This window comes from Nycticebus coucang, chromosome 21 (genome assembly GCF_027406575.1).
Source record: "Nycticebus coucang isolate mNycCou1 chromosome 21, mNycCou1.pri, whole genome shotgun sequence".
NCBI classification, from domain to species: domain Eukaryota; kingdom Metazoa; phylum Chordata; class Mammalia; order Primates; family Lorisidae; genus Nycticebus; species Nycticebus coucang.
In genome coordinates, this window is record NC_069800.1 from 52,146,248 (window position 1) to 52,173,934 (window position 27,687).

Below are 27,687 nucleotides of genomic sequence, written 5' to 3' on the forward strand. Positions count from 1 at the left end.
CGGCGGTTAGCAGCGTTCCGGTTCCCATGGTAACCTCTTTGCTCTCCGCGTCGCACTTCCGGACCAGTAGACGACGCGCTCTGATAACGTCACGGAGCCACTTTCCGGCCGGTGGCAGAGTCCGGGTGAAGTTGTAGCGGTCGGGGACGCCATGGGGGCTACTGGCGACGCGGAGCAACCGCGGGGACCCGTCGGAGCCGAGCGGGGCGGCCTCGAGCTAGGGGATGCGGGCGCAGCGGGGCAGCTGGTTCTCACGGTGAGGGCGCCTTCGGTGAGGCCTGGGCTCGGGCCGGCAGGGCCTCGGGCTCCCGGGACCCTGGCCCGCGGGCGAGAGAACTCCGCGGCTAGTACTGCCCCGGGGGTTGGCAGTTTGACGACCTGGCTTCAAATTCAGGTGCCGCTCTCCAGCTGGGTGACCTGGGCCAGTTCCGTCAACCCCCTGAGCTCCGATTTCTCTCCTATAAAGTGGGGATAATTAGTACCTGCCTCAAGTTGTTGTGGAAATGGGATGATAAAGCGGCTAAAGAGCCCAGTACAACACCTGCCACTGAGTAGACCCTCTGTAGACACTAATTCCCTTAGTCCTGCCGTTCCAGAAGAGGTGGGGCTGGGACTTTTAAGGCAGGAAACTTCCTCATTCCTCGTCCCTGGTAGGGCGGTCCAACCAACCGCTCTCCCCTCCGACCCCAAGGTGGAAGCAGTGGTGGAAGGATCTGAGAACAGGGATGTCTAGGTTTAAATTCATACCCACCCTCCATCTCCACCCCACCCCAGTGTCGCAGGCCTCAGTGATGTTTACTCCCTTCGTCCCCACAGAACCCTTGGAACATAATGATAAAGCACCGACAGGTGCAGCGAAGGGGCCGACGCTCACAGATGACAACAAGGTAAGGCTGTCCTGTCCCTGGGTGGGACTTAATCTAAGCGCTGGCTTTGAGATCCTATCCACAAACCAACTGCACAAGACTGAGGAGATCTGCAGACTAGAAAGAGCAGGATTGAGAAGAGGAAACTCAGCTTCTGTAACTCTTAGTGTGACCTTGAGCAAGTCACATACCCTTTGAGCTCGTGTACAAAATGGAGAGGGAAAAGAGATGGGTTGTGGATTAAACAGTACCTAAGATCCTTAGCATTCACCAGCTTTGTGGTTCAGGGGTCTAAAGAGGTCATATAGCCAGTAAGTTAAGAGCACTGGCTCTCAGTCTGACAACTGTGTTCTTTGTTTTGTTTTGTTTTGTTTTTCAGACAGAGTCTCACTCTGTTGCACTCGGTAGAGTGCAGTGGCATCACAGCTCACAGCAACCTCAAACTCTTGGGCTCAAGTTAATTCTCTTGCCTCAAGCCTAATTCTCTTGCCTACAGGGGCCTATCTGCCACAACGCAGGACTATTTTTAGAGACTGGTCTTGCTCTTACTCAAGCTGATCTCCCAACTCCTGAGCTCAGGCAATTCCACCCACCTAGGTCCCCCAAACTGTAGGATTATAGGCATTAGCTACCTCTCCCACCCCAAACAACTGTGTTCTAATGCAGACACTGACATCTGTTAACTGAAAGACCTTGGAAAAGCCACTTAGCCTCTCTGTGCCTTTGTTTTCTCAACTGTAAAGTGGGATTGATAGTATCCATCTCAGGAAAGGGAGAGAACACAAGGTGTGCCATTGGGGTGCTGATTGTATATTTTGATCTGGTTAGTGATGAAAGGAATAATCACTATTTGTTCACGTATTTAGACTTTTCTATGTAAATATTATATTTTGTAAAACACTTTGAAAATACGCACTTCATAGAGTTATTACAAGAATGCAATAAAATAATGCATTAGTATGATTTGCACAGATTCTAAGCATCTTCTCAGTTTCTAATAAAACCTGTCTAGTATTGTTGTGAAAGGATTCTATGTCAATAATGGGGCATACTGGGAAAGAATATTTTGGGGACATGCCCCCTGACTCTTGTCTCCCTCCTGAATGTAGTTTCACAGATCCTGCTATCTCTATGGATCTCCTCCGAGCTGTCCTGCAGCCTAGCATCAATGAGGAGATCCAGACTGTCTTCAACAAATACATGAAGGTGAGAAGGATGCATGACAATAAAAAACAGGGAAAAAGACTCATGGGCAGCCTAGTGTGCTTCTCTCTTCCCTACATCACAAATCTCTCTCTCTCTGTCTCTCTCTCTCTCTGTCTCTCTCTCTCTCTCACACACACACACACACACACGAGATACCTGAAATTTCCCAATCCTGAACCTCCCAAGAATTGTTTCTTCTCTTTGGGGGTAATTTGAATATCTTCTTTGCTGAGGCTATTGTAAGGATAAAGTAACTTACATGTAATATGCTTGGAACATAACAAGTGGTCAACAAGTGTTTTTATTACTTGTTTAATAATATCACAAGTATTGTTATTTAAAAATTCTTTTCAGCCTTAAGTAAACTTCTACATGGCTCTGCCTGAATGTCCCATGGGTGTTTCAAGCTCTACATATTCAGAACTGAACTCTCTTTTTCTTCCTAAACCTCCTCCAATTTGATCTATGCATTTATTCAAGAAGGATCTATTCTTCCCCTCTTTCAATCCACCCTCTATACCGCTGCCTAAGTGACCTCTAAAATGTAAATAAATACAATGGTATCTCTCCTCTATTTAAAATCCTTTACTTCACTGGCAAAGCTGCATGAAAAAATTAAATTAAATCCCTTAATGACTTTCCATTGTCTTCTGGGTACAATCTAAATTCCTTAATACGGTTCACGTGGCCCATTATGAGACTCAGCCATATTTCCCTATATACAGTGGTTTTTACTACCACTCATTTTTGCACATCTGAGAAGGTACCATGACTCTCACACCTCCATACCTTTACATATGGAGAAATTAAGAGAGAAAGCCAGTAGGGAAAGGGTAGACCAGGATTCTTGCCACCAGAGCTCTTTATTGCTTCCTAATCATGGATATCATGATTCAGGAAATGTCTCTCCTGCTAGAGAAACACAGTTTGTGGCTTTGGGGTTCCCTCTTATATAGTCTAATAAGATACCTTTCGCTTAACCAATCATATCAAAGGAGTGGGGCACTGACCCCATATGCCGGAGGTAACGGGTTCAAACCCAGCCCTGGCGAAAAACTGCAAAAAAAAAAGATACCTTCTTACCATACTTGTTTTCTGACAAGGTACAAATGACTTGATTGTACCACAGCTTCAGATAAGTTCACACTCTTGAGTGGCCTTATCTGATCACTTTGACAATGTTCCCAAATCTCAGCTACCCGTTTTCTTGAAAATTTTTAGAAGAATAGACTCTAGGCATTGGGTATTAGATGTTTATTAAATAATTTTTTCCAATTTTCTATATATGTAAAATGTTTAATAAAATATTGGGGGAAAATACAGATATTTTAAAAATAAAAGCCAAAAGTCAATAAAACTCCTTCCCAGAGATACTAAACTGTTAACAGTGACAGTATAGTCTCCCAGCTTTACGTGTGTGTATCCACATGTGGTTTGGGTTTAAGTATCATTTTCCACACACTGTTCTACAATTTATTTAATACTTTTGGTCACGTTTCTAAGTCAGCGCATAATAGCTCACCCTGATGCTGTTGTAATAATTGTAGAGTATTCCTTTTTTTTTTATTTGTTGTTATTTGGTTTTTTGGGTTTTTTAGAGACAGAGTCTCACTTTTTTGCCCTCAGTAGAGTGCTGTGGCATCACAGCTCACAGCAACCTTCAGTTCTTGGGTTTAGGTGATTCTCTTGCCTCAGTCTCCCAAGTAGCTGGGACTACAGGTGCCCGCCACAACGCCTAGCTATTTTGTTGTCATTGTTGTTGTTGCAGTTTGGCTGGGGCCAGGTTCAAACCCACCACCCTCAGTATATGGGACTGGCGCCCTACTCACTGAGCCACAGATGTCACCCCTAGAGTATGCTATTTTACAGATCTACTATAACTTAATTGGAACATTCAGATTGTTTCCAGATTTTCTCTGTTACAAACAATACTACAAGGAACACTTTGTATGTACATCTTTGTTGACTTGTAAGAGTGTTTCTGGGGATAACTCTGGCAGGCCGAAGTGAGTGGATTGCCTGAGTTCGAGACCAGCCTGAGCAAGAGTAAGACCCATCTCTAAAAATAGCGGGGCGTTGTAGTGGGCGCCTGTAATCCTGGCTACTTGGGAGGCTGAGGCAAGAGAATCACTTGAGCCCAAGAGTATGAGGTTGCTGTGAGCTATGACACCATAGTAGTCTATCGAGGGCAGCAAAGCAAGACTCTGTCTCAAAAAAATTAATTAATTAAAAAAAAAAAGAGTATTTCTGGGGATAAATCTATAGAAATGGAATTGGTAGATAAGGGGAAAACATTTTTCTACAAAAAACTTGCTCTCTTAAAAGGTTGTGCCATTTTGCATTTCTAGCAACAGTGTTGGAAAATGCCTCATTTGTGATCTGATTTCATCCTTGGATCCAGAGGTAGCTTACATTCACCCCTATATTTCCTTTATGCTGCCCACCTCAAGGCTGGTTATAAAATATCCAAACTGGTTTTCGCTTAACCAATAGTATCAAACACCAGTATTCATCTCTAGTTTTTAGCTTTTTACTTTAAATTCAAACTCATCTGATCATTTAATTTGTCCCAAAGAATTCCTCCTAAAGTCTTGAGTTTTCTAATTAGAACCTTTTGCACTTTTCTCCTTCATTTGATGTTAAATATAAAATGACAGTATATCCCCATAGTTGTCTCCCACAGTAGGAGCATTGGTTATAGGTTCCAGAATTTTCTTTTTCTTTCTTTTTTTTTTTTTTTTTTGAGACAGAACTTCAAGCTGTCACCCTCAGTAGAGTGCTATGGCATCACAGCTCACAGCAACCTCAAACTCCTGGGCTCAAGCAATTCTCCTGCCTCCACCTCCCGAGTAGCTGGAACTATAGGCGCCCACCACAACTCCTGGCTATTTTTTGGTTGCAGCTGTTGTTTGGCAGGCCCAGGCTGGATTCGCCAGCTCAGGTGTATGTGGCTGGCACCTTAGCCACTTGAGCCACAGGCACCGAGCCAGGTTCCCGAATTTTCCTATACCCGACACTTTTTTCTAGACATGACTTGGATGTCTTTATAAATATGTTCCTAGATGTGTCTGTGGCCTCCATCACCTTGTCTCCTGGTGTGTTCAGACTTAACCTCTCTTTTTTACTCAATAAAGGAACCTTCTGCCTTCCCTTTCCCCAGCCAGTTGAACTGCTGGTATCCTGGGGCTCTTGTCAGGTCTCACAGCTCCCCATCCCACATGTGTTTCTTTCAGATTGGGTAGTCATAATCCAAAATTCAATTAGCACTGTCTGCTACCTTGATCTTTTCTAGCCTATGTACCTCAGGCACAGCCATTCTTTTTTTCTTGTACAGAAGTAATAAAATGTACGTTATAAAAATTGGGAGTATGTAGATAAGCCAAGAGAAGAAAGCAATCATTCATAACATTACCACTGTTACCTTTTTTTTTTTTTTTTTTGGTAAGAGAGTCTCACTCTGTTGCCCTCACAGCAACCTCAAACTCGTGGGCTTGAGCAATCCTCTTGCCTCAGCCTCCCGAGTAACCTGAGACTATAGGCATGTGCCACTAAGCCCAGCTGGTTTTTCTGTTTTTAGTAGAGACAGGGCTTGCTCTTGTTCAGGCTGGTCTTGAACTACTGAGCTCAATCAGTCTACCTGCCTCAGCCTCCCAGAGTGCTAGGATTACAGGCATGAACTACTACGCCTGGCTATAACACTGTAACTTTAATAGGTATCTTCTCTCTAGTATCTAAAGAGTGTGAAAAATAAATAACAAGAAATATACAGACCTTAAAAAAGAAAAGATAAAATATATCTTTATAGTTCTATTGTCTCTGTGTGTTCACTTTTTGCTGTTTTCCATAAACAGCCTCACATTGTTTTGAAAAATATGAATGCTTTTCAGGTCAAAATTATATTTTCCTATATCATCCTTACAGGGATTTTTAATATTTGCACAGTATTTCATGGTATGGATATAGCTGTACTTAGACATTTAGGTTATTCTTTGATTTTGTGCTGTTTACGTATTGATCCTTTGGACACCTCCATGATTATATTCATAAGAAAGGGAATCCAGGGAGGAGGTAGAGTCTGGAATACGAATATAAATCTGTCTGATTCCATAGCCATGCTCATTATCACTTTTTCTTTCCCTTCCATATCAGGACAGACTAAAAGCTTCTATTTTTATTCATTTTCCTTCAGGTTGATGCAAATTAGCAGGACTTCTCATATTGTCTTTTTTTTTTTTTTTTTTTTGTAGAGACAGAGTCTTACTTTATGGCCCTCTGTAGAGTGCCGTGGCCTCATACAGCTCACAGCAACCTCCAATTCTTGGGGTAAAGCAATTCTCTTGCCTCAGCCTCCCGAGCAGCTGGGACTACAGGCGCCCGCCACAACGCCCGGCTATTTTTTGGTTGCAGTTTGGCCGGGGCCGGGTTTGAACCCGCCACCCTCGGTATATGGGGCCGGCGCCTTACCTACTGAGCCACAGGCGCCGCCCATACATTGTCTTTTTTTCTACTCCCCTAGTTCTTCCAGAAAGCAGCACTGAATGTGCGAGACAATGTCGGGGAAGAGGTGGACGCAGAGCAGCTGATCCAGGAGGCCTGTCGGAGCTGCCTGGAGCAGGTGAGACCAGTGGGAACAAGAGATGTAGGCACAAGGTTTAGTTCTTGGCCTCTGCTGAGAAATGTGATCCTGGACGGCGCTTGTGGCTCAAAGGAGTAGGGCACCGACCCCATATGCCAGAGGTGGCAGGTTCAAACCCAGCCCCAGCCAAAAAAGAAAGAAAGAAATGTGATCCTATTGTTAGTGATATCCAGATACAGCTTGGAGCTGTTGCTGACAAGGGAAGGGAAGTAGCTACTGTATACCAGGTACTGTGATGGATGCGTTATTTCATTTTGTCTCGGAAGAAACCCTATACAGAAGATATTTTTTCATCCCTATTTTACAGATGAAGAAATTGTGGCTTAGTAAACTCATAGAAGCAGAGAATGGAATGTTGCTGGAGGGTGGGAAGAATGGGAAATATTGGTCAAAGGGCACAAACTTTCAATTATAACATGAATAAATTCTGGGAATCTAATGTACAGCATGGTAACTATAATTAATAATGCTCTATTGTTTACCTGAAATTTGCTGAGAGAGTAGATGTTAAGTGTCCTCACATAACACACACAATGGTAACTATGTAGCAACAGATTGTTGATTAATTGTGGTATTCATTTCACAATGCTCATATATGTGTATCAATTCGTCACATTGTATCCCTTGAGTATATACAATTTATATTTACCAATTATACATCAATAGACCTGGAAAAAATAAAAATTAAAAAGGCAAACCAAAAACAGAAAAAGAAATTGTAGCTTAGGACATGAATTGAGTGTAGCTAAGATCTGTCTCACCTCTGCCCAGTATTAGGATCACCTTCAAATAGTCACTGCCTCTTTTGGTATTATGGGGACTAGCATCCTTGCTACCTCCTTGTCTCTCAGATGTGGTCAGGAGGCATGACATTAGGTCTGTAAATGACTGTTACAGGTAGTAGAGAACCTGTTTACGTGTATCAGCTGCTATTATTAATAGGAGTTGTTGGCATCACTCAGATTGTGTTTAACTTTGAAACCATGGAAAAATGGAAATTTCTTCATAATAACCATAAAGACTTAGTTCTAGGCAGCACCTGTGGCTCAGTAGGTAGGGCGCCAGCCCCATATATTGAGAGTGGCGGGTTCAAACCCAGCCCCAGCCAAACTGCAACAAAAAAATAGCCAGGCGTTGTGGCGGGCGCCTGTAGTCCCAGCTGCTCGGGAGGCTGAGGCAAGAGAATCGCTTAAGCCCAGGTGCTGGAGGTTGCTGTGAGCTGTGTGACACCACAGCACTCTACCGAGGGCGATAAAATGAAACTCTGTCTCTACAAAAAAAAAAAAAAAGACTCAGTACTATGAGGGTAATTGTAGTGAGACTGGGTAGAAATGTCTTTTTATTTGTTTTTTCCAATTTTTTTTTTTTTTACTTTTGCTTTCAATTTCAGCTGGCTTGTTCACTCTTCTTAGTTTGAAGGGTTTTTTTTTGTTGTTGTTTGTTTTTCTTATTTTTTTTTTTTCTGTTCTTTAGCCTGGCTTTTTTATTTTTATTTTTTTTGGTAGAGACGGGGTTTCACTCTGGCTCACTCCTGCTCATACTGGTCTTGAACCTCTGAGCTCAGGCAATCCACCTGCCTTGGCCTCCCACAGCGCTGGGACTACAGGCGCCCACCACAACGAATGTGAGCCACCACACCTGGCCAGAAATGTCTTTTTGGGAGGCTGGCTGGCTAGCTACTCAAGCAGTTTTAGAAAGGACCAAGACCAGGACCTGGGCCTCAGCTTCGAAAGGGCAAGAACTCCTTCCCATCAGTGCAGTGAAAGCTGATTTGGTTCTCATAGACTGTTAAATTTAATCTAACCAATCCTTTTTTTTTTTTTTGGAGACAGAGTCTCACTAAGTTGCCCTCAGTAGAGTGCTGTAGTGTAACAGCTCACAGCAACCTCAAACTCTTGGGCTTAAGCAATTCTCTTGCCTCAGCCTCCCAAGTAGCTGGAACTACAGGTGCCTGCCACAACATCCTGCTATTTTTTTTGTTGTTGTTGCAGTTGTCATTGTTGTTTAGCTGTCCTGGGCCAGGTTCAAACCCACCAGCCTCGGTATATGTGACTGACGCCCTACCCACTGGTGCCGCCAAAACTAACCAAATTCTTAAGAGGCCAATTTATTAATTCATTCTAGGAATGTGTGTGTTATAATTCTAGTGTGTTATAATCAGTTATATTTGCTAATAATAAAACAAGTCTGTTAACAATCTTACAAGTTGCTATTAAAGCATTTAGATCAGTATAAAGACTCAGTAAAAGTCACCTGCTGTTGATGTTAGATTAAAATTGAAAATATAAATTATGACTAGGTGTGGTGGCTCCTTCCTGTAATCCCAGAACTTTGCAGGGCTGAGGTGGGAGGATTGCTTGAAGCCAGGAGTTTGAGAACAGCCTGAGCAGCATAGCTAGACCCTCTCCCTACAAAAAGAATTTAAAAATTAGCTAGGCATTGTGTCATGTGCCTATAACTCCAGCTACTCAGGGAGCTGAGGCAGGGCAATCATTTAAGCCCAGAAATTTGAGGTTACAGTCAGCTATAATGATGCCATTCCACTTTAGCCAGGGTGACAGAATAAGACTGTCTCAAAATAAAAAAGAAGAAAAGATAAATTATAATGAAGAAAATTAAAAGTTTTCATAATCTCGGGCGGCGCCTATGGCTCAGTTGGTAAGGCGCCGGCCCCATATACCGAGGGTGGCGGGTTCAAACCCGGCCCCGGCCAAACTGCAACCAAAGAATGGCTGGGCATTGTGGCGGGCGCCTGTAGTCCCAGCTGCTTGGGGGGCTGAGGCAAGAGAATCGCTTAAGCCCAGGAGTTGGAGGTTGCTGTGAGCTGTGTGAGACCATGGCACTCTACCGAGGGCCATAAAGTGAGACTCTGTCTCTACAAAAAAAAAAAAGTTTTCATAATCTCACTGTCTAGCAATAACTTCTATTAACATTTATTGTGCTTCCTTCCAGTCATTTTCCTGTGTGTGTAATTGTTTTCATGCATTGGGAATATGAAGGTGAACAAAAGGAGGCCTCTTTTGAGCCCTCACTCCCCTTAGCTGCCACACTATTTCTCTGTTTCTTTTATGGAAAGGTTTTGATAATCACTGGGTCATTTTCTCACCTCCCACTCTTTCTGTCCACTTTGTTTTGTGAAGCACCTCCACTGCTTCATTGGAACCCCTCTTCTCAGGGTCACTACTGACTTTCATGTTATCAGACCCTAACTGTCCTAAGTTTACTCAGCTTTTCTTTTTTTTCTTTTTTTTTTTTTTTTTGAGACAGTTTCAAGCTATTGCCCTGAGTAGAGTGCTGTGGTGTCCTAGCTCACAGCAACCTCCAACTCTTGGTCTCAAGCGATCCTCTTGCCTCAGTTTTTCTATTTTTAGTAGAGACAGGTTCTCACTTTTGCCCAGGCTGATCTCGAACTCATGAGCTCAAGCTATCCACCCACCTTGACCTCCCAGAGTGCTAGGATTATAGGCGTGAGCCACCGCACCCAACCCACTCAGCTTTTCTGTGGCATTTGTCACAGTGGATTATTTCACGTTCCTGGAACACTCCTCTCTTGTCTCCAGTGCCTTGAGTGTGCTCCAACCTCATTGACTCCTTATCAACTTTCTTGGCTAGCTCATCTTCTCTCACCAACTTCTGACTGTGGTGCATCCTTAAGTTCAGGCCTCAGACCCCTTCTGTGGCTTACTCTCTTATGAGGAGATTTCAACTAGTCCCCTGGCTTTGAAGCCAACGTAACTGCTAATAATTCACACACTCGTATGTCAGCCCTGAACTATAGCCACTCTTAGTCCCAATTTATCTTTCTCACAGCAACCAGACTGGTCTTTATAAAATTGAATCAGACTGTGTCACTCATCTCTTTTAATCCCTTTAGTGACTTCCCATCTTAGGCAGAAAAAAACGATAATGCCTTGGCTGGGTATGGTGGCTCATGCCTGTATTACCAGCACTTTGGAAGGCTGAGGCAAAAGGATCACTTGAGGCCCAGCGTCCGTACCCCAGTGGTTATGGCACCAGTCACATACACCGAGGGTGGCGGGTTCAAACCAGCCTGGGCCTGCTAGATAGCAATGACAACTGCAACAAAAAATAACCAGGCAGCTTGGAACCCATAGTACAGTGGTCACGGTGCCAGCCACATACACCAAGGATGGCGGGTTCAAACCCGGCCCAGGCCAACTAAACAACAATGACAACTGCAACAAAAACATGGCCAGGCATTGTAGCAGGCGCCTGTAGTCCCAGCTGCTTGGGAAGCTGAGGCAAGAGAATCGCTTGAGCCCGGGAGTTTGAGGTTACTGTGAGCTGTGACACCACAGTACTCTACTGAGGGTGAGACTCAGTCTCAAAAAAAAAAAAAAAAAATCAACTCAACCTGCAGCGCTCCCCACCTGCTCCGTGCTGATTTTATTGCTCGTATGTACTCCCTTGTGTGCTTCCCCCTGCTCCAACCCACACCAACCTTACAATGTAACCTAGCAGATCTTTGGGGGACCTATTCCTGGGGTCCGATCCGAAGAGTGGACATTGTTAAATTCTACTCAGGGGATACACCCTTAAAAAAAAAAAAAAATGCTTGGTGTTGTGGCAGGTACCTGTAGTTCCAGCTACTTGGGAGGCTGAGGCAAGAGAATCACTTGAGCCCAGGAGTTTGAGGTTTCTGTGAGCTGTGACTCCACAGCACCCTACCAAAGGCGACATAGTTGAGACTCTATCTCAAAAAAAAAAAAGAAAGGACCACTTGAGGCCAGGAGCTAAAAACCAACCTAGGCAACATTGAAAGACTCTGTCTCTACCAAAACAAAAAATAAAAATTAGCTGGGCTTGATGGCACGTAACTGCATTCCTAGCTACTTGGGAGGCTAAGGCAGAAGAATAGCTTAAGCCCAGGAGTTTGAGGCTATAACAAGCTGTAATAGTGCCAGGGCAACAGAGAGAGACCTTGTCTCAAAAAATAAATTCTAGGGCCAGGCGCGGTGGCTCATGCCTGTAATCCTAGCGCTCTGGGAGGCCAAAGCAGATAGATTGCCTGAGCTCACAGGTTTGAGACTAGCCTGAGCAAGAGCAAGACCCCATCTCTAAAAATAGCCAGGCATTGTGGCGGCTGCCTGTAGTCCCAGCTATTTGGGAGGCTGAGACAAGAGAATCGCTTAAGCCCAAGAATTTAAGGTTAGTGTAAGCTATGACGCCACAGCACTCTACTGAGGGTGACAAAATGAGACTCTGTCTCAAAAAAATAAATTCTAATGTCTGACCATAACCAGCAGAGCCCTACCTGAACCACCTCCTGCCTGTTTCTTTATTTCATCCCACCTACCCCTTTCCGGCTGTACTCCAGTCTTTCTGGACTGATGCCTGCTCCTCCAGCACACCAAGCTTACGTCCTTTTCACCTGCTGTTTTTACTGCCTTGCATGCTCCCTCCTTAACTCTTTATGTAGCTGGCTCCTTCTTTTCTTCAGATCTTGGTTTAGATATCACCCTGTCAGAGGGGGCCTTCCTCCATCTAATGTAGCCCATGTTCCTCACTGCTTTCCTCCAACTTCATTTACTATCACTTTATTTGTTTCCATTTATTTCAGTCTGAAATTATCATGTGCATTTGTATATTCTCTGCCTCCCTCCCAGTCTCACCTCTTCCTCTCCTAAAATCTTGAGCTTTACAAAAGTGGAGGCTGATTTTATTTTACCACTGTAGTCCCAGCCCTAGAAGATAGCTCTTAGTATGTGTACAGTGTTTGCCAGATGAGCAAATTGATTAATGAACAAACAACCCTTCTATTCTCGTAGAACTTACAGCCTAGTTAAGCAGACAGGTATGAATTAAATTACCACACAAACATGTGCATAATTACACACTGAGACTTACGTACTGTCACTGAAAAGGGATAAAGTTTGAAAGAGAAGACCAGGAATCCAATTATGGGCTTGGCAAATTTGAGCCATCCATACATAGACATGGAGCAAAGTGTGTGATACATAAATGTAGAGCTCAAAGGATAATCTTTCTCAAAGGAGAGCCTTTCAATTACAGCTGAAGATTTAAACAATATTGGACTCATGGCTTTATAGATGTTAATTGAAGCTGTGGTCACAGATGAGAGCAGATAGAATAGCTACTGAAAGGATAGAGTGGAAAGAACCACACACCGGAGGAAACCTAGCAAAGAAGTTTAAGAAAGTGGCCAGAAAAAAAAAAAAGAAAGAAAGTGGCCAGAGAAGTAGGAGGAACACAGGGAAGGTGGCCGCAGGACTTGTAAGAAAGAGTGTTTCTGGAAAGGGAGTGCTCTTCACTGTCAGATTCCACTCCCATTGGTCACATGAACCTAACCCTTCACCTGGCCTGCGAGGCACCTGCCAACTTTCTGCCCATTATTCGCCACGTCATCTTTTTTTTTTTTGCAGTTTTTGGCAAGGGCCGGGTTTGAACCTGCCACTTCTGGTATATGGGGCTGGCACCCTACTCCTTTGAGCCACAGACGCTACCCCTTTGTTTTTTTTTGTTTGTTTGTTTTTGTTTTTTTGCAGTTTTGGGCCAGGGCTGGGTTTAAACCTGCACCTCTGGCATATGGGGCCAGCGCCCTACTCCTTTGAGCCACAGGCGCTGCCCAACCACGTCATCTTTTTCTTCCTCAAACAAACCAAGTCTTCTTGCCTTAGGATGTTTGCACCCCTCCCTGCTGCTGAAACACACTTCTGCTTGGCTGTTCTTACAGCCTCCTTCATAGCTCAGAGGCTGCCCCCTCATCAAGGCCTTCCCTGCCCAGCCCTGTTCAGGCCCTGTCCTCTGGTGATCCTCTGTCACGTTTGTCTGGGTTTTTCCTTCACAGTATCTATCATGATCCGCAGTTCCTCATTTATGTTTGTTTCCTTGCTTATCATCCACATCACCCACCGAATATACTCTCCACAAGGATTTTTCCTACTTACTACTGTGGCCTGGGTACTCAATATTTTATTTAAAGGAAAAACAGCCATTTACTGAGAAATATGTATTATAGTAATGTATTTAGTTAGAAAAATACATACTATATATTTACATGGAAAAAGTGAGGAAGAAATGATATCAAAACATTAGCAGGGGCGACGCCTGTGGCTCAAGGAGTAGGGTGCCCACCCCATATGCTGGAGGTGGCAGGTTCAAACTGGCCAAAAACTGAAAAAAAAAAAAAAAAATTAGTTTTCTGTGGGTAATGAAATTATAGATTTAACTTTTTACTTTGCTTATTTATGTTTGTAATGATCCTTAATTACTCAAGTTTTTTTTTTTTATTGTTGGGGATTCATTGAGGGTACAATAAGCCAGTTACACTGATTGCAATTGTTAGGTAAAGTCCCTCTTGCAATCATGTCTTGCCCCCATAAAGTGTGACACACACTAAGGCCCCACCCCCCTCCCTCCATCCCTCTTTCTGCTTCCCACCCCATAACCTTAATTGTCATTAATTATCCTTATATCAAGATTGAGTACATAGGATTCATGCTTCTCCATTCTTGTGATGCTTTACTAAGAATAATGTCTTCCACTTCCATCCAGGTTAATACGAAGGATGTAAAGTCTCCATTTTTTTTAATGGCTGAGTAGTATTCCATGGTATACATATACCACAGCTTGTTAATCCATTCCTTGGTTGGTGGGCATTTATTACTCAAGTTTTTAAAAAACTAGGTATCATGCATATAAAGGTACATTTATGTATTTGTGTCTTTGTATTGAGCATGGATGAGTTTTAACCTGGCTTAAGGTTGCGTCTATAAAAATAGTGGCAGGGTGTGCTTACCCACCAAAAGAGTGACTGTTAACAATTTAGTCTTTTCCCCTTCAGGCCAAGCTACTGTTTTCAGATGGAGAAAAAGTAGTGCCCAGATTGACCCATGAGCTTCCGGGGATAAAGGTCAGAGTTACTATGTCCTGTAGTATTAGAGGGAGAGACCAATCAGGTTGGGAGGCAGCTGAAATATGTGGGCCCGGGGAGGTTTCAGTACCACTCATTTGTAGGACCAGGTCCAAGTAGCATCATGTGGAATGAGCTTCTGAAGCCTTGGTCAGGGTGGAGCTGGAGGGCTGTAGTCTGGGGCTCTGTCTTCTGCAATCCTGGGGGACCTGCAGCTCCCAGGCACTGGCCTGACCCTGACTCCCTTTCTTTTTCATCCAGCGTGCCCGGCAGGCAGAAGAGGAATGTGCCCATCGAGGAAGCCCCATTCCTAAAAAGGTAAACCATTTCCTCATTTCATTTTCTGGCTAGGAGGAGGCTCTTGAGCTCCAGAGGAAGGATTGGGCTTTCTCAGTGCACCTTTGGGCCTTCCTGAGCATGAGAGACAGTCGTTCTCCCTGTACCTCTCAAGCATCATTTGATCTCTTTGGAAAACCATCTCTAACAAGTGACCCTGGACTTGCCCATTGGGGAGGTGGGAGTAACCACAGGGACAAACCTCTGACAGCTGTTCTTTGTGGCAGAGGAAAGGACGGCCTCCTGGACACATCCTGTCAAATGACCGGGCAGGCACCGGCATGGTGTGAGTAGTGTGGTGAGAGCTGAAGGGAGCAGAGGGAGAGAGAGGCCCTGGAGGAAAGAGGCCAGAGTTCTGTGCCTGGTGAAATCAAACTCACAAGCTTAAGTCCCCATAGAGGAGGGTTCACCCTGCCTTGAGGGATGAGGAAGAAGGGTTATGAGGAGGACGTTTTTTTAAATCCTGTTTTTGCCCCAGAACAGTTCAGCCCAGCTTGATAAACGCCAGAGTTCTTCATTATTAGTATATACACAATTAAGTGTGTATAACCAGTCTAAATACCTTACATACTTTTGTTTTTTTTGTTTTCTTTTTGAAACACAATCTCACTTCGTCACCCTTGGTAGAGTGCCGTGGCATCACAGGTCACAGCAACCTCAAACTCCTTGGCCGAAGCAATCCTTTACCTTAGCCTCACAAGTAGCTGCAACTACCAGTGCCCTCCACAATGCCTGGCTAATTTTTTTATTTTTGTAGAGATAGGATCTCACTCTTGCTCAGACTAGTCTCAAACTCCTGAGCTCAAGCACTCACCTCAGCCTTCCGAAGTGCTAGGATTATAACTGAGCCACCATGCCTAGCCCATACTTTACTTTTTAATCCTTACATCCACCATCTAAAGAAGATGTACTTAATTTTGCAGATAAAGAAACAGACTCAGAAAATTACTTACCCAAGGTCAAACAATCAACATTGATATTGATGGTTGTTTTCAAAGATTTTTTTTTTTTTTTGTCCCAAGACAGAGTCTCACTCTTTTGCCTTGGGTAGAGTGCCATGGTGTCATCATAGCTCACAGCAACCTCAAACTCTAGGGCTCAAGCAAGTCTCTTGCCTCAGTTTCCCCATTTTTTTTTTTTTTTTTAATTTGGCCAGGGCTGGGTTTGAACCCGCCACCTCCAGCATATGGGACCGGCACCCTACCCGCTGAGCCACAGGCGCCGCCCAGTTTCCCCATTTTTAGTAGAGACGGGGTTTTATTCTTGGGTCAGGTTGTCTTAAACTCCTGAGTTCGAGCAATCCTCCCATCTCAGCCTCTCAGGGAGCTAGGATTATAGGCATGAGCCACTGCACCTAGCCTGTTTTAAAAGATTTTTTTTTTCCAGTTTTTGGCCGGGGCTGGGTTTGAACCTGCCACCTCTCGCATATGGGGCCAGCGCCCTACTCCTTTGAGCCACAGGCGCTGCCCTAAAAGATTATTTTTTAAGAATTAATTTTTTTTTTTTTTTTTTTTTTTTTTTTGAGACAGAGCCTCAAGCTGTCACCCTGGGTAGAGTGCTGTGGCATCACAGCTCACAGCAACCTCTTAACTCCTGGGCTTATGTGATTCTCTTGCCTCAGCCTCCCAAGTAGCTGGGACTACAGGTACCTGCCACAATGCCCGCTATTTTTTGGTTATAGTTGTCATTGTTGTTTGGCAAGCCCAGGCTGGATTCGAACCTGCCAACTCTGGTGTATGTGTCTGGCACCTTAGCGGCTTGAGCTACAGGTGCCTCTTTTTTTGTTTTTGAGACAGAGTCTCAATATGTTGCCCTTGGTAGAGTGCCATGGCATCACAGCTCACAGCAACCTCAAACTCCCGAGCTTAAGTGATTCTTTTGGCTCAGCCTCCCAAGTAGCTGGGACTATAGGCATCTGCCACAACACCCAGCTATTTTTTGATTGTAGTTGTCATTGTCATTTGGCGGCCCAGGCTGGATTTGAACCTGTCAGCTCCAGTGTATGTGGCTGGCGCTCTAGCCGCTGAGCTATAAGCGCCGAGCCTAAGAATTAATTTTTTAAATTCCCAGTAATAAAGGAAAATTTAAAAAAAAAATTAATTTTTTTATTATTTTTTGTGAGAAACACAGGTTCTCGAGAAGCATAATTGTGAGGAAGATATGGAGATATCCCATATACTCCCTGCCCCCACATATGCTCAGCCTCCCCCTTATCAGTATCCAACACCAGATGTTATCACAGCTGATGAAGCTACTCTGACACATTATAGCCCAGAGGTCACAGTTTTGTTTTTTTTGGTTTTTTGGGTCTTTTTGAGGGAAAGTCTCAAGCTGTCGCCCTGGGTAGAGTGCTGTGGCATCATAGCTCACAGCAACCTCAAACCCTTGGAATTAAGCATTTCTCTTGCTCAACCTCCCAAGTAGCTGGAAATACAGGGACCCGCCAGAACACCTGGCCGTTTTTTAGTTGTAATTGTCATTGTTTGGCAGGCCCCGCTGGATTAGAACCCTCCAGCTCCGGTGTATGTGGCCGGCGCCCTAACCGCTGAGCTACAGACACCAAGCCCAGAGGTCAGAGTTTTATATTAGGATTCACTTTTGGTATTGTACATTCTGTGAGTTTGGACAAATATATAGTGGCATGTGCTCGCCATGATAGTATCATATGAAGTTTTTCCACTGCCCTTAAAAATCTTCCGTTTTCCACCTTATTCATCTCTGACCCTCCCCCCCCCAATTCCATTCTCAAAGAATTTCAAAACAGCAGAAAGTTTTTTCAAACAAAACTATTTACACAAAAGCCTAATATACTACATATAAATCAGATAAAGCCACACTGGTCTGGCTAAGTGATAGTTTGAAACCACTGTCTTAGGAGATGGTATCAACCATCAGACCTCCCATTTGATTTGCCTCCCATTTAAAGCAATCGTGTTCCTCACAAAGACAAATAGGCAGGGCAGTTGCTATCATCTCCTTTTGACAGATGAGAAAACTGTCTCATTGTCCAGGCACGGTGGCTCACACCTATAATCCCAGCACTCTAGGAGGCTGAGGTGGGTGGATCACCTGAGATCACGAGTTCGAGACCAGCCTGAGCTAGAGGGAGACCCTGTCTAAAAATAGCTGGGTGTTGTGGCAAGAGCCTGTAATCCCAGCTACTTGGGAAGCTGAGGCAAGAGAATCACTTGAGCCCAGGAGTCTGATGCTGTGAGCTATGATGCCAGGCCATGGCACTTACCAGGGGCAACAAAGTGAGACTCTGTCTCAAAAAAAAAAGAACACAAGTTCAAGAAAACTGCGATTCAGAGGTTCCTGAAGTTGCCCACATGGCGATGTAAAATGAGAGCTAGTACTAGAGTGTTCTAGTCCCATACTTTTTCCTTTGTTCCTTCTCTAATGGGTTACCATGAGGGAGGGCACTCAGGGCAAAATGGGAGTATGTGAGGAACTACCACCACCAGCAGGTTTTCTCCCAGTTCTACACCTCACTTTGAAAAATTCACTTTTCTTTTCCTCCCAAGCAGATGGAAACCGAAATCCTGTGAACCAATTCGCCGGGAAGGCCCCAAGGTACGATTATGTCAGCATGGCAGTGACTGCTGTCCCAGGCAGACTTACCCAAGGCTTGGGAGCTTACCATGATGAAAGGGGCCAAGAGATGGTAAAGGATGTGTGCACACCCTTCCACAGCCATCTTCCCCACCTCCTTCTCCGGCCACACTGGCCTCCCGAGAAGATCCCATGTAGAAACTGGAATTAGAGGTGAAAGAAAAAGGGAGCTTGAGTCTTAATTGAAGGATCCTCCCTGTAATAGTGCTCACTAATATGTATTCAATACTTAATATTGAATCTTTTGTATGGATTATCTCATTTATTCTTTATAGCAAACCTATTCAGTATATTCTATTACCATTCTATAGTTGAGGAGCTTCCTTTCCTGCCAAGTCCCCTATGGACATAATTTTTTTTAGCTACTTATTTTATACATTTAATGCCCTTGAGACTTGCCCAAAGTCGCGTAGCTAGTAAGTGATAGAGCCACATCTCAAATCCAAGGTCTATAGATCCTGAAATCTGTGCTCTGAACCAGTAGCCTCTGTTAACTTCTATTTCTTTGGGGGTTTTTTTGTTTGTTTTGTTTTGTTTTTGTTTTTGTTTTTGTTTTGTTTTGTTTTTTGACCAGGGCTAGGTTTGAACCCGCCATCTCCGGCATATGGGACTGGCGCTCTAATCCTTGAGCCACATGTGCCGCCCGCCTCTGTTAACTTCTTTTTTTTTTTTTTTTTTTTTTTGTAGAGACAGAGTCTGACTTTATCACCCTCGGTAGAGTGCCATGGTATCACACAGCTCACAGCAACCTCCAACTCCTGGGCTTAAGCGATTCTCTTGCCCGAGCCTCCCGAGTAGCTGGGACTACAGGCACCTGCCACAATGCCCAGCTATTTTTTGGTTTGCAGTTCAGCCGGGGCCGGGTCTGAACCCGCCACCCTCGGTATATGGGGCCGGTGCCTTACCGACTGAGCCACAGGCGCCGCCCTAACTTCTAAAACAGTTGTTCACAAGCTCTTTTAGAATCAGATTCTTTACTTATTTTTTTTCAGATCCTTTATTTAAATAAAATCATAAAAAGCACCCCAGTCCTCATTGAAGCTGTGTCCAGTAGATATTGTCCTCTTTTTTTTTTTTTTTGAGACAGAACCTTAAGCTGTCACCCTGGGTAGAGTGCCGTGGCATCACAGCTCACAGCAACCTCCAACTCCTGGGTTTAAGCGATTTTTTTGCCTCAGCCTCCCAGGTAGCTGGGACCACAGGTGCCCGCCACAACACTGGCTGTTTTTTTGGTTGTAATTGTCATTGTTGTTTGGCGGGCCTGGGCTGGATTTGAACCCACCATCTCTGGTGTATGTGGCCAGCGCCTTAGCCTCTTGAGCTACAGGCGCTGAGCCGATATTGTCCTCTTATCTCTGGCCCACCCTGCTTTCACACTGGTGATCATGCCATTTTCTGAAATTCCCCAATTAGAGCTGATGATTCTGCCTTCTGAATCTTTCTGTTCTCCAAACATCCTTTTTCTCTCATGAATTCCACCTCAGCAAGGACCATATAAATGGGTGTTCTCTCCTTGGCCCACTTCTCCACCTTAAGTTTCTCTCTGGGTGATGTAAATCACCTACTCTAAGGGTTTCAGAGATTGCCACAGGCTAAAACTCCCATACCTCTTTGTTCCTCCCATGCTTCTCTTACTTTAAAACTTGTTTATCAGCTCGGCGCCTGTGGCTCAAGTGGCTAAGGCGCCAGGCACATACACCTGAGCTGGCAGGTTCGAATCCAGCCCGGGCCCACCAAACAACAATGATGGCTGCAACCAAAAAAATAGCCGGGCGTTGTGGCCGGTGCCCGTGGTCCCAGCTACTTGGGAGGCGGAGGCAGGAGAATCGCTTGAGCCCAGGAGTTGGAGATTGTTGTGAGCTGTGATGCCACAGCACTCTACCCAGGGTGACAGCTTGAGGTGTCTCAAAAAAAAAAAAAAAAAAACGTGTTTATGCTACTCTCTGCTAGACCTCTCTGCCTGGAAGTTCCGTAGGCATTTCATACTCAGCATCTTCACAATTGAAATCAGGCTCTTTGCTTACAAACCTTCTTTTACATTCTTTACCTTAATCATCTCTTTGCCTCTTCCTTTTCCTCACCTCCCTACATCCAAGCCCTGGATGATTCTTCTAAATATCTTGCAGTTCTTATCCCTTCCTCTTCATCCTTACTGCTGCCCTAGCTCAGGCCGTCTTCTTTCAAAACTACTTTTTTACAACAGTCTCTAAACTGCTCTCCCTGCCTAGAGTCTTGCCCCTTCAAATCTACTGTCTACATTGCTGGAAGAATGAGATATCTTTAAAGTCAGGCCTCTTCCTGTCCAGAGGCCTTCCGTGACTCCCCATTGACCTACAGAAGAAATAAAATGCACGCCTGTAGTCCCAGCTACTCGGGAGGCTGAGGCAAGAGAATCGCTTAAGCCCAGGAGTTGGAGGTTGCTGTGAGCTGTGTGAGGCCACGGTACTCTACCGAGGGCCATAAAGTGAGACTCTGTCTCTACAAAAAAAAAAAAAAAGAAAGAAAATGCAAACCTTGAATGTAGCTTTCTGTGCCCTCCAGCTCTTCCGTGTGTCTCTCTCTCTCCAGCCCCATCAATTGCCACTTCCTAATTTGTGCTCTCTCTCCACTTGCAGTACAGAATTGCTTATAGTTCTCCAGTACGCCAAGCTCTGACCTGCCCATATTCATGCTGCCTTCTGTCTGGAATGCCCTTCTTCCTCCCCTCTACCCTGTCTGACTTACATTCATCCTTTCATAATTAACTTGGGAATTGGCTCTTTAAGGAAGCCTTCCTGGCTATACCTTCCCCTTTTGCACCCCTCTTTGTCACTGCCCTATCGCATAATGATGTCAGTATCTCTGTTTGTCTATACCTGTGCCTCCTGGAGGATGGAGACTGTATCTTATTCACTTCTTTGTCCCCAGCATCTAGCACAGGGCCTGGCATATTGTATGCATTCAGTTTCTTTTCTTTTTATGTTTTTTTGGCTGGGGCTGGGTTTGAACCCGCCATCTCTAGTATATGGGGCCAGCACCCTACTCCTTGAGCCACAGGCGCCGCCCAGGATTCAGTTTCTTGAATGATGGGTAAGGGTGATAGTTAGAAAAGGGCAGGAGGAAGAATATTTCTGTCTTGCCCACTGGATTATACCTTACCCTCACCAGCTTCTCTGTTTTTTTGCATAGTGGGACCCGGCTCGCCTAAATGAATCTACCACCTTTGTTTTGGGATCTCGAGCCAACAAGTAAGTGTAAGAGCTTTGGCACTGACAGGAGGGACATCTCAAGGATCCACACCTGGAGCTGTACCCTCTAAATGCTTCATCATTCTCTCTTACTTTTCAGGGCCCTGGGGATGGGGGGAACCAGAGGGAGAATCTACATCAAGCATCCACACCTCTTTAAGGTAGGTGAGGGCTGGGAAGTAGGCCATTGCATTGGCAGTCGGTGACATTGAGAGCTCTACAAGACACAGAGAAGCTTGGAACAAACACTGATCTGAGAATCAGGATACCTGGGTTCTAGTTGCCTCTCTACCAATCACCTTCACCTTTTGTGATTTACTTAACAACTCTGCGCCTCAGTAATAGCAGATATTTTCCTTGCATTTTTATTGGATGTCAAATACAGTTTTAAATGCTACACTTATCAGGCACACTGGCTCATGCTTGTAATTCCAACACTTTGGGAGGCCAAGGTGGGGTGATCACTCGAGGCCAGGAGTTTGAGACCAGCCTGGACAGAATAGTGAGATCTCTTGTCTACAATAAATTAAAAAAAGGGCGGCGCCTGTGGCTCAGTGAGTAGGGCGCCGGCCCCATATGCCGAGGGTGGCGCGTTCAAACCCAGCCCTGGCCAAACCGCAACAACAACAACAAAAAAAAATAGCCGGGCATGGTGGCGGGCGCCTGTAGTCCCAGCTGCTCGGGAGGCTGAGGCAAGAGAATCGCTTAAGCCCAAGAATTAGAGGTTGCTGTGAGCCGTGTGACGCCACGGCACTCTACCCGAGGGCGATACAGTGAAACTCTGTCTCTACAAAAAAAAAAAATATATATGCAAAATAAATAAAAAAAAAAAAAAATAGTGTTGGCTGGATGCTCACGCCTATAATCCTAGCACTCGGGGAGGTTGAGGCCTGTGGATTGCCTGAACGCACAGGTTCAAGACCAGTCTAAGAACAAGAACTCATCTCTAAAAATAGCCAGGCGTCATGGCGGGCACCTGTAGTCCCAGTTACTTGTGAGGCTGAGGTAAGAGAATTGCTTGAGCCCAAGAGTTTGAGGTTCTGTGAGCTGTGACACTATAGCACTCTATTGAGGGCAACAAAGTGAGACTATGTCTCAAAAAAAAAAAAATAGGCATGATGATACACGCCTATAGTCCCAGCTTCTCAGGAGGCTAATACAGGACAATCACTTGAGCTCAGGAGTCCCAAAGCTGCAGTTAGCTATGATTGCACCACTGCCCTCTAGCCTGGGTGGCAGAGCAAGACCCTGTCTCTAAAATAGATACATAACATACATACTTACTGACATTATCTTTATTTTATAAATTTGAAAAAAGCAGAGATTGAGAAAGTCTGAATGACTTGCCCAGAGTTCTTAGCTAGTAAATGCTGAGTGAAGATTCAAATCCCGTCTTCATCTAAGCCTGAGTTCTTAACTACAAACTACTTCATTCAGTTATCTGTAAAATAGACTGTAGCAAGACAGGGTGACAGGGGGCTACTGCTTTTCAAATGCTTCTCTCCGGAGAGCAGCTATATATTGGTCCTTGCTGTTTCCTGACACCTAAACAGTTTGACCTACTGGCTGCTTCTTCATTTTCCTCTTTTTATGTCTTTACTCCTGCCGTTCCTTTTACCAGGATGACCTTCCTTCTCCACCCTTATCTGACTATTTAAGCTCTGCCTCCTCCAAGAGCCTTATTTATGTCATTCCCAAGATAGATATGCTCTCTTGGACCTACTTTGAATTCCCATTGCACAATAGTTAACAGTATGATTTCAGGCCTGGTCCCATACTTACTAGCTATGTAAACTTGAACAAGTGGCTGCACATTTCTGAGTCTGTTTTATCATGTATAAAAATGGGAACAATATGGGGTAGCGCCTGTGGCTCAGTGAGCAGGGCGCCGGCCCCCATATACCGAGGGTGGCGGGTTCAAACCCAGCCCTGGCCAAACTGCAACAACAAAAAAAAAATAGCCGGGTGTTGTGGCGGGCGCCTGTAGTCCCAGCTACTCGGGAGGCTGAGGCAGGAGAATCACCTAAGCCCAGGAGTTGGGGGTTGCTGTGAGCTGTGTGACGCCACGGCACTCTACTGAGGGCAATAAAGTGAAACTCTGTCTCTACAAAAAAAAAAAAAAAATGGGAACAATATTAGACAACCTCTTAGGATTAATTAAGAGAGAGTGCCTGGAATATAGTAAGGGCTCAATAAATATTAATCATTATTATTAGCATAGTTTCCCAATTCTAAGATCCATTATTTTTAATACACTCCCAACCCACACTCTCATTACCAGTAGATGTTATCTCTAAATCTTTCCAGTCTAATAAGTGGAAGATAAATTTTGTTGTTTTGCTTTATAATTCCATATTAGTGATTATAAGCATCTTTTCAGTCATTTAAGATCTGTTTGTGGCCAGACCTGGCAGCTCACACCCATACTCCCAGCACTTTGGGAAGTCAAGGTAGGAGGATGGCTTAAGGCCTAGAGATCAAGACCTGCCTGGGCAACAGAGCAAGACCCTATCTTTACAAAAACTAAGAAAAATTAGCCGGGTTTGGTAACACTTGCCTGTCGTCCCAGCTACTCAGGAGGCTGGGTAAGGAAGATCACTTGAGCCCAGTAGTTTGAGGTTGAAGTGAGCTATGATCATTCCAGCCTGAGTGACAGAGGGAGACCATGTCTCTAAAAATAGTAATAATAATAAAATAATTTAATAAAGAAAGAAAAATAAAATAATAGTCACTAGTCCCACCCGTTGCCAGGGATGCTATGTTTTAAGAAGGGAGTAAGGAATAGAATTAATACTAAGTCTCTGGGAACTAGGTCCCATGCCCTGGCCTCCTGGGCTTGGCTCAGCTTGCTGTAAAGAGGATAGTGAGTCCTCTACATCCACCAGGCTAGGACAATGTCTTATTGGTGAGAACTTTTCAGGGGCCAAGTTCTGCTCTGGGGCCAGATGAAAAGAGCCTTCACACTAGGCTAATGTCTCCTCCTGTAACTCTATCCTACACAGTATGCAGCTGACCCCCAGGACAAGCACTGGCTGGCTGAGCAGCATCACATGCGGGCAACAGGGGGAAAGATGGTAAGCATTGTTCATACATCCCATTGCCAAAGACCCACCCAGCCCAGGAACCAGGATTCCAGCTGTTGGTGACAACTCACCTCCAAATCTAGGAGACTCCCAAAGCCTGAGGAATATATGCTGAATATAGCCCATTCCTCATAATAAAGAGCAGATTGTAATCCCTGCGTTCCTTTCCCTATCCCTCAGTTCCACTCTGCCCCCAAACCCTTCTGCCCTGTCCCTTTAAGACCATGTGTTTGAATCATATTAGCTGTGCACAGGAATGGCAGGTATAAGACACACCTAATACTACTTTTCCCTTATGTGCCCATTAATAGGTTTCACTCATTGACTACAACACTCTTCCATAAGACACAGCTATCAAATCTTTTCTTAACATAGTACTCCAGGCCGCACCCCTTGTCAATAGGAGTTAGCACGTGCAGTGAAATGTGTTTGCCACACCTGGCAGCCTCTTCCAGCTCACCTCTACTTAAAAGAGTTCTCAGATCATATCAAGCAATAACCATAGGAAAATCATTGTTGCATATGTTCTAAAACTATTATGGAAGGCTTTGTCCATCATATGCAGTGTCCCCATGTGAAGATTCACTTAGTCCCACTGCTGGTACTGCTCCTGTTAGAATCTAATGGTTTTAATAGCCGGGCATTGTGGCAGGTGCCTGTAGTCCCAGCTACTTGGGAGGTGGAGACAGGAGACTTGCTTGAGCCCAGGAGTTTGAGGTTGCTGTGAGCTGTGATGCCATGGCACTCTAACCAGGGCGACAGCTTGAGGCTGTCTCAAAAAAAAACAAAAAACTAATGGTCTTGCAAACTGGTATGCTGCCTACTTTCTGGCAGTAAAAGCTACCTTTTATTTTACTGCTCAGTGTATGCCCACACTTTATTTCAAAAAATATTTTAGGGTGCTTACCACTGATACATCAAATGCAACATAACATAAATAAGAAATACATGGGAGTAGAGGAAAGACAGGACCGAAAATTAAGCCACTAACAAGTTCTGTAAAAAGTTGTGGTTTTTTAGAGTAGCGCCTGTGGCTCAAAGGAGTAGGGTGCCAGCCCCATATAGCAGAGGTGGTGGGTTCAAACCCAGCCCCGGCCAAAAACTGCAAAAAAAAAGTTGTGGTTTTTTAATTGCTGACCTGGGAGACCTGTGCACTTCTATAGAGATGTTTGCAAATTCAGTTCTGAGCCCCTTTCAAGGACTCTTGATCTGTTATAGAGTTCATGATGTCCATAAGATGAAGACAGTAAAATTACTCAAGTGATACACAGTTATTCCTGACCCTAAGACTAGAAAGAAAGTCTCCCATAGAGGACTTTCTAACGTGATAAGCATGTCCTATATAGGAAGCTCTCAAGAGAGCCAGCCTACTGCAGACCATGGTATTATACCCAAGCAGTTCTACAGGCCCTAGGACAATACAACCCACTTACTAGACAGCTGTGCAGTTTATCATGTTTTCCCTTTTGCCCCAAAGCTCAAAGCCAAGTTATCTTAGTCTCCACAGTTAGCATATGGCTTCCTCTTCCTGATTTCTTGTTCCCATGTTTTCTTTTGCTAGTCTCATGCCACTTTGTCATTAGCCACCTTGGGTCCTTTTTTAAGAGGAGGAAGCTGTAAATAAATTAGTCACCAGTCCCTACTCTTCCCATAAAGTTTCAGAGTAAAAGATTGTCTCAAGAACCATTCCCTGGCCGGCTGTGGTGGCTCACGCCTGTAATCCTAGCACCCTGGGAGCCCGAGGCGGGTGGATTACCCTGAGCTCAGAGGTTCAAGACCAGCGTGAACCAGAGTGAGACCCCAATCTCTACCAAAAAAAAGCCAGGCGTTCTGGCAGGCGCCTCTAGTCCCAGCTACTTGGGAGGCTGAGGCAAGAGAATCATTGCTTAACCCTAGGAGATGGAGGTTGCTATGAGCTATGACCCCACGGTACTCTACTGAAGGCCGCAAACTGAGACTCTGTCTCAATAAAAAAGAAAGAAAGAAAAAAAGAAAATTTAAAAAAAAAAAAAAACATTCCCTAGTCTCTCTCCCAGCTTATTCTTCCCTACTAAATTGCAAACTTTGCTCCCCTCTCTTTCAGCTAGTAAAAGGCCTTCCTTTGAGCAGATGTTTAATAAAGTGTTAACTCAATTGGAGTGAAATGAATCAAACCTAATGACCACTCTCCCTTGCTCCTTCTGTAGGCTTACCTTCTCATAGAGGAGGACATCCGGGACCTTGCTGCCAGTGATGACTACAGGTAAAAGTAGTGGGTATCCTGCCCAGTACCCTCCCCTCTGCCTCAAAGTAGCCCCTGGATGGTTCAGGCTCACTTGCCTCAATTCTTCTCCTCAATATCTGTTCCAGAGGATGCCTAGACCTGAAGTTAGAGGAACTGAAATCCTTTGTCCTACCCTCCTGGATGGTTGAAAAGATGCGGAAGTACATGGAGACACTACGGACAGAGAATGAGCATCGTTCTGTTGAAGTACCTCCACAGACCTGAGGCCAGGTCCCCTGGCTACAACATTTGGGCAGCCTGCCTCGGAGGCCTTCTCCACATGGCTGAGGCCACTACTGGGACTGCTCCTGGATGGATCTCAGCGGCATTAAGCTGTGCCTGGGCTAGTTTATAGTGACTCACTGTAGAGCACCTCCAGACCGGCATGTGGTTCTATATTTGTAAAGTTATTGTAGTAATTAAACAGTTTGTAATAAACACAGATGGTGAGTTGTGCGATCTGCCTTGTAGGGCTAACAGAATATCAAGGGTTCCAAAAGAAGTGGGTGCAGGAAAAAAAGGACCCCATACCTCTCTCCCATCTCAATACAAAGTAGACCCAGA

The 27,687-nt window shown here is 44.7% G+C and overlaps 1 protein-coding gene across 2 annotated transcripts; it reads left to right on the forward strand.

Moving 5' to 3' along the window:
- The first annotated feature begins 92 nt into the window (after positions 1-92).
- Positions 93-27,565, forward strand: DNTTIP1 (deoxynucleotidyltransferase terminal interacting protein 1). Of its 2 annotated transcripts, none has more exons than XM_053573990.1 (13): positions 93-256; positions 817-887; positions 1,976-2,072; positions 6,589-6,687; positions 14,534-14,602; positions 14,864-14,920; positions 15,166-15,224; positions 18,463-18,511; positions 21,719-21,777; positions 21,878-21,938; positions 24,780-24,851; positions 27,047-27,102; positions 27,210-27,565. In XM_053573990.1, exons 1-13 carry the CDS (start codon positions 152-154, stop codon positions 27,346-27,348), a joined length of 993 nt encoding a protein of 330 aa, XP_053429965.1. In that variant the 5' UTR covers positions 93-151; the 3' UTR covers positions 27,349-27,565. The 2 variants fall into 2 exon arrangements, with proteins under 2 accessions (XP_053429965.1, XP_053429966.1); XM_053573991.1 differs by having other exon boundaries at positions 18,466-18,511.
- The last annotated feature ends 122 nt before the right edge of the window (positions 27,566-27,687 follow it).

Coding starts and splice junctions, on each gene's coding strand:
- DNTTIP1 (XM_053573990.1), top strand. CDS start 152: ATGGGGGCTACTGGCGACGCGGAGCAACCGCGGGGACCCGTCGGAGCC. Junction 14,921..15,165: donor GAAGCCCCATTCCTAAAAAG/GTAAACCATTTC, acceptor TCTTTGTGGCAG/AGGAAAGGACGGCCTCCTGG. Junction 24,852..27,046: donor GGGCAACAGGGGGAAAGATG/GTAAGCATTGTT, acceptor CTCCTTCTGTAG/GCTTACCTTCTCATAGAGGA.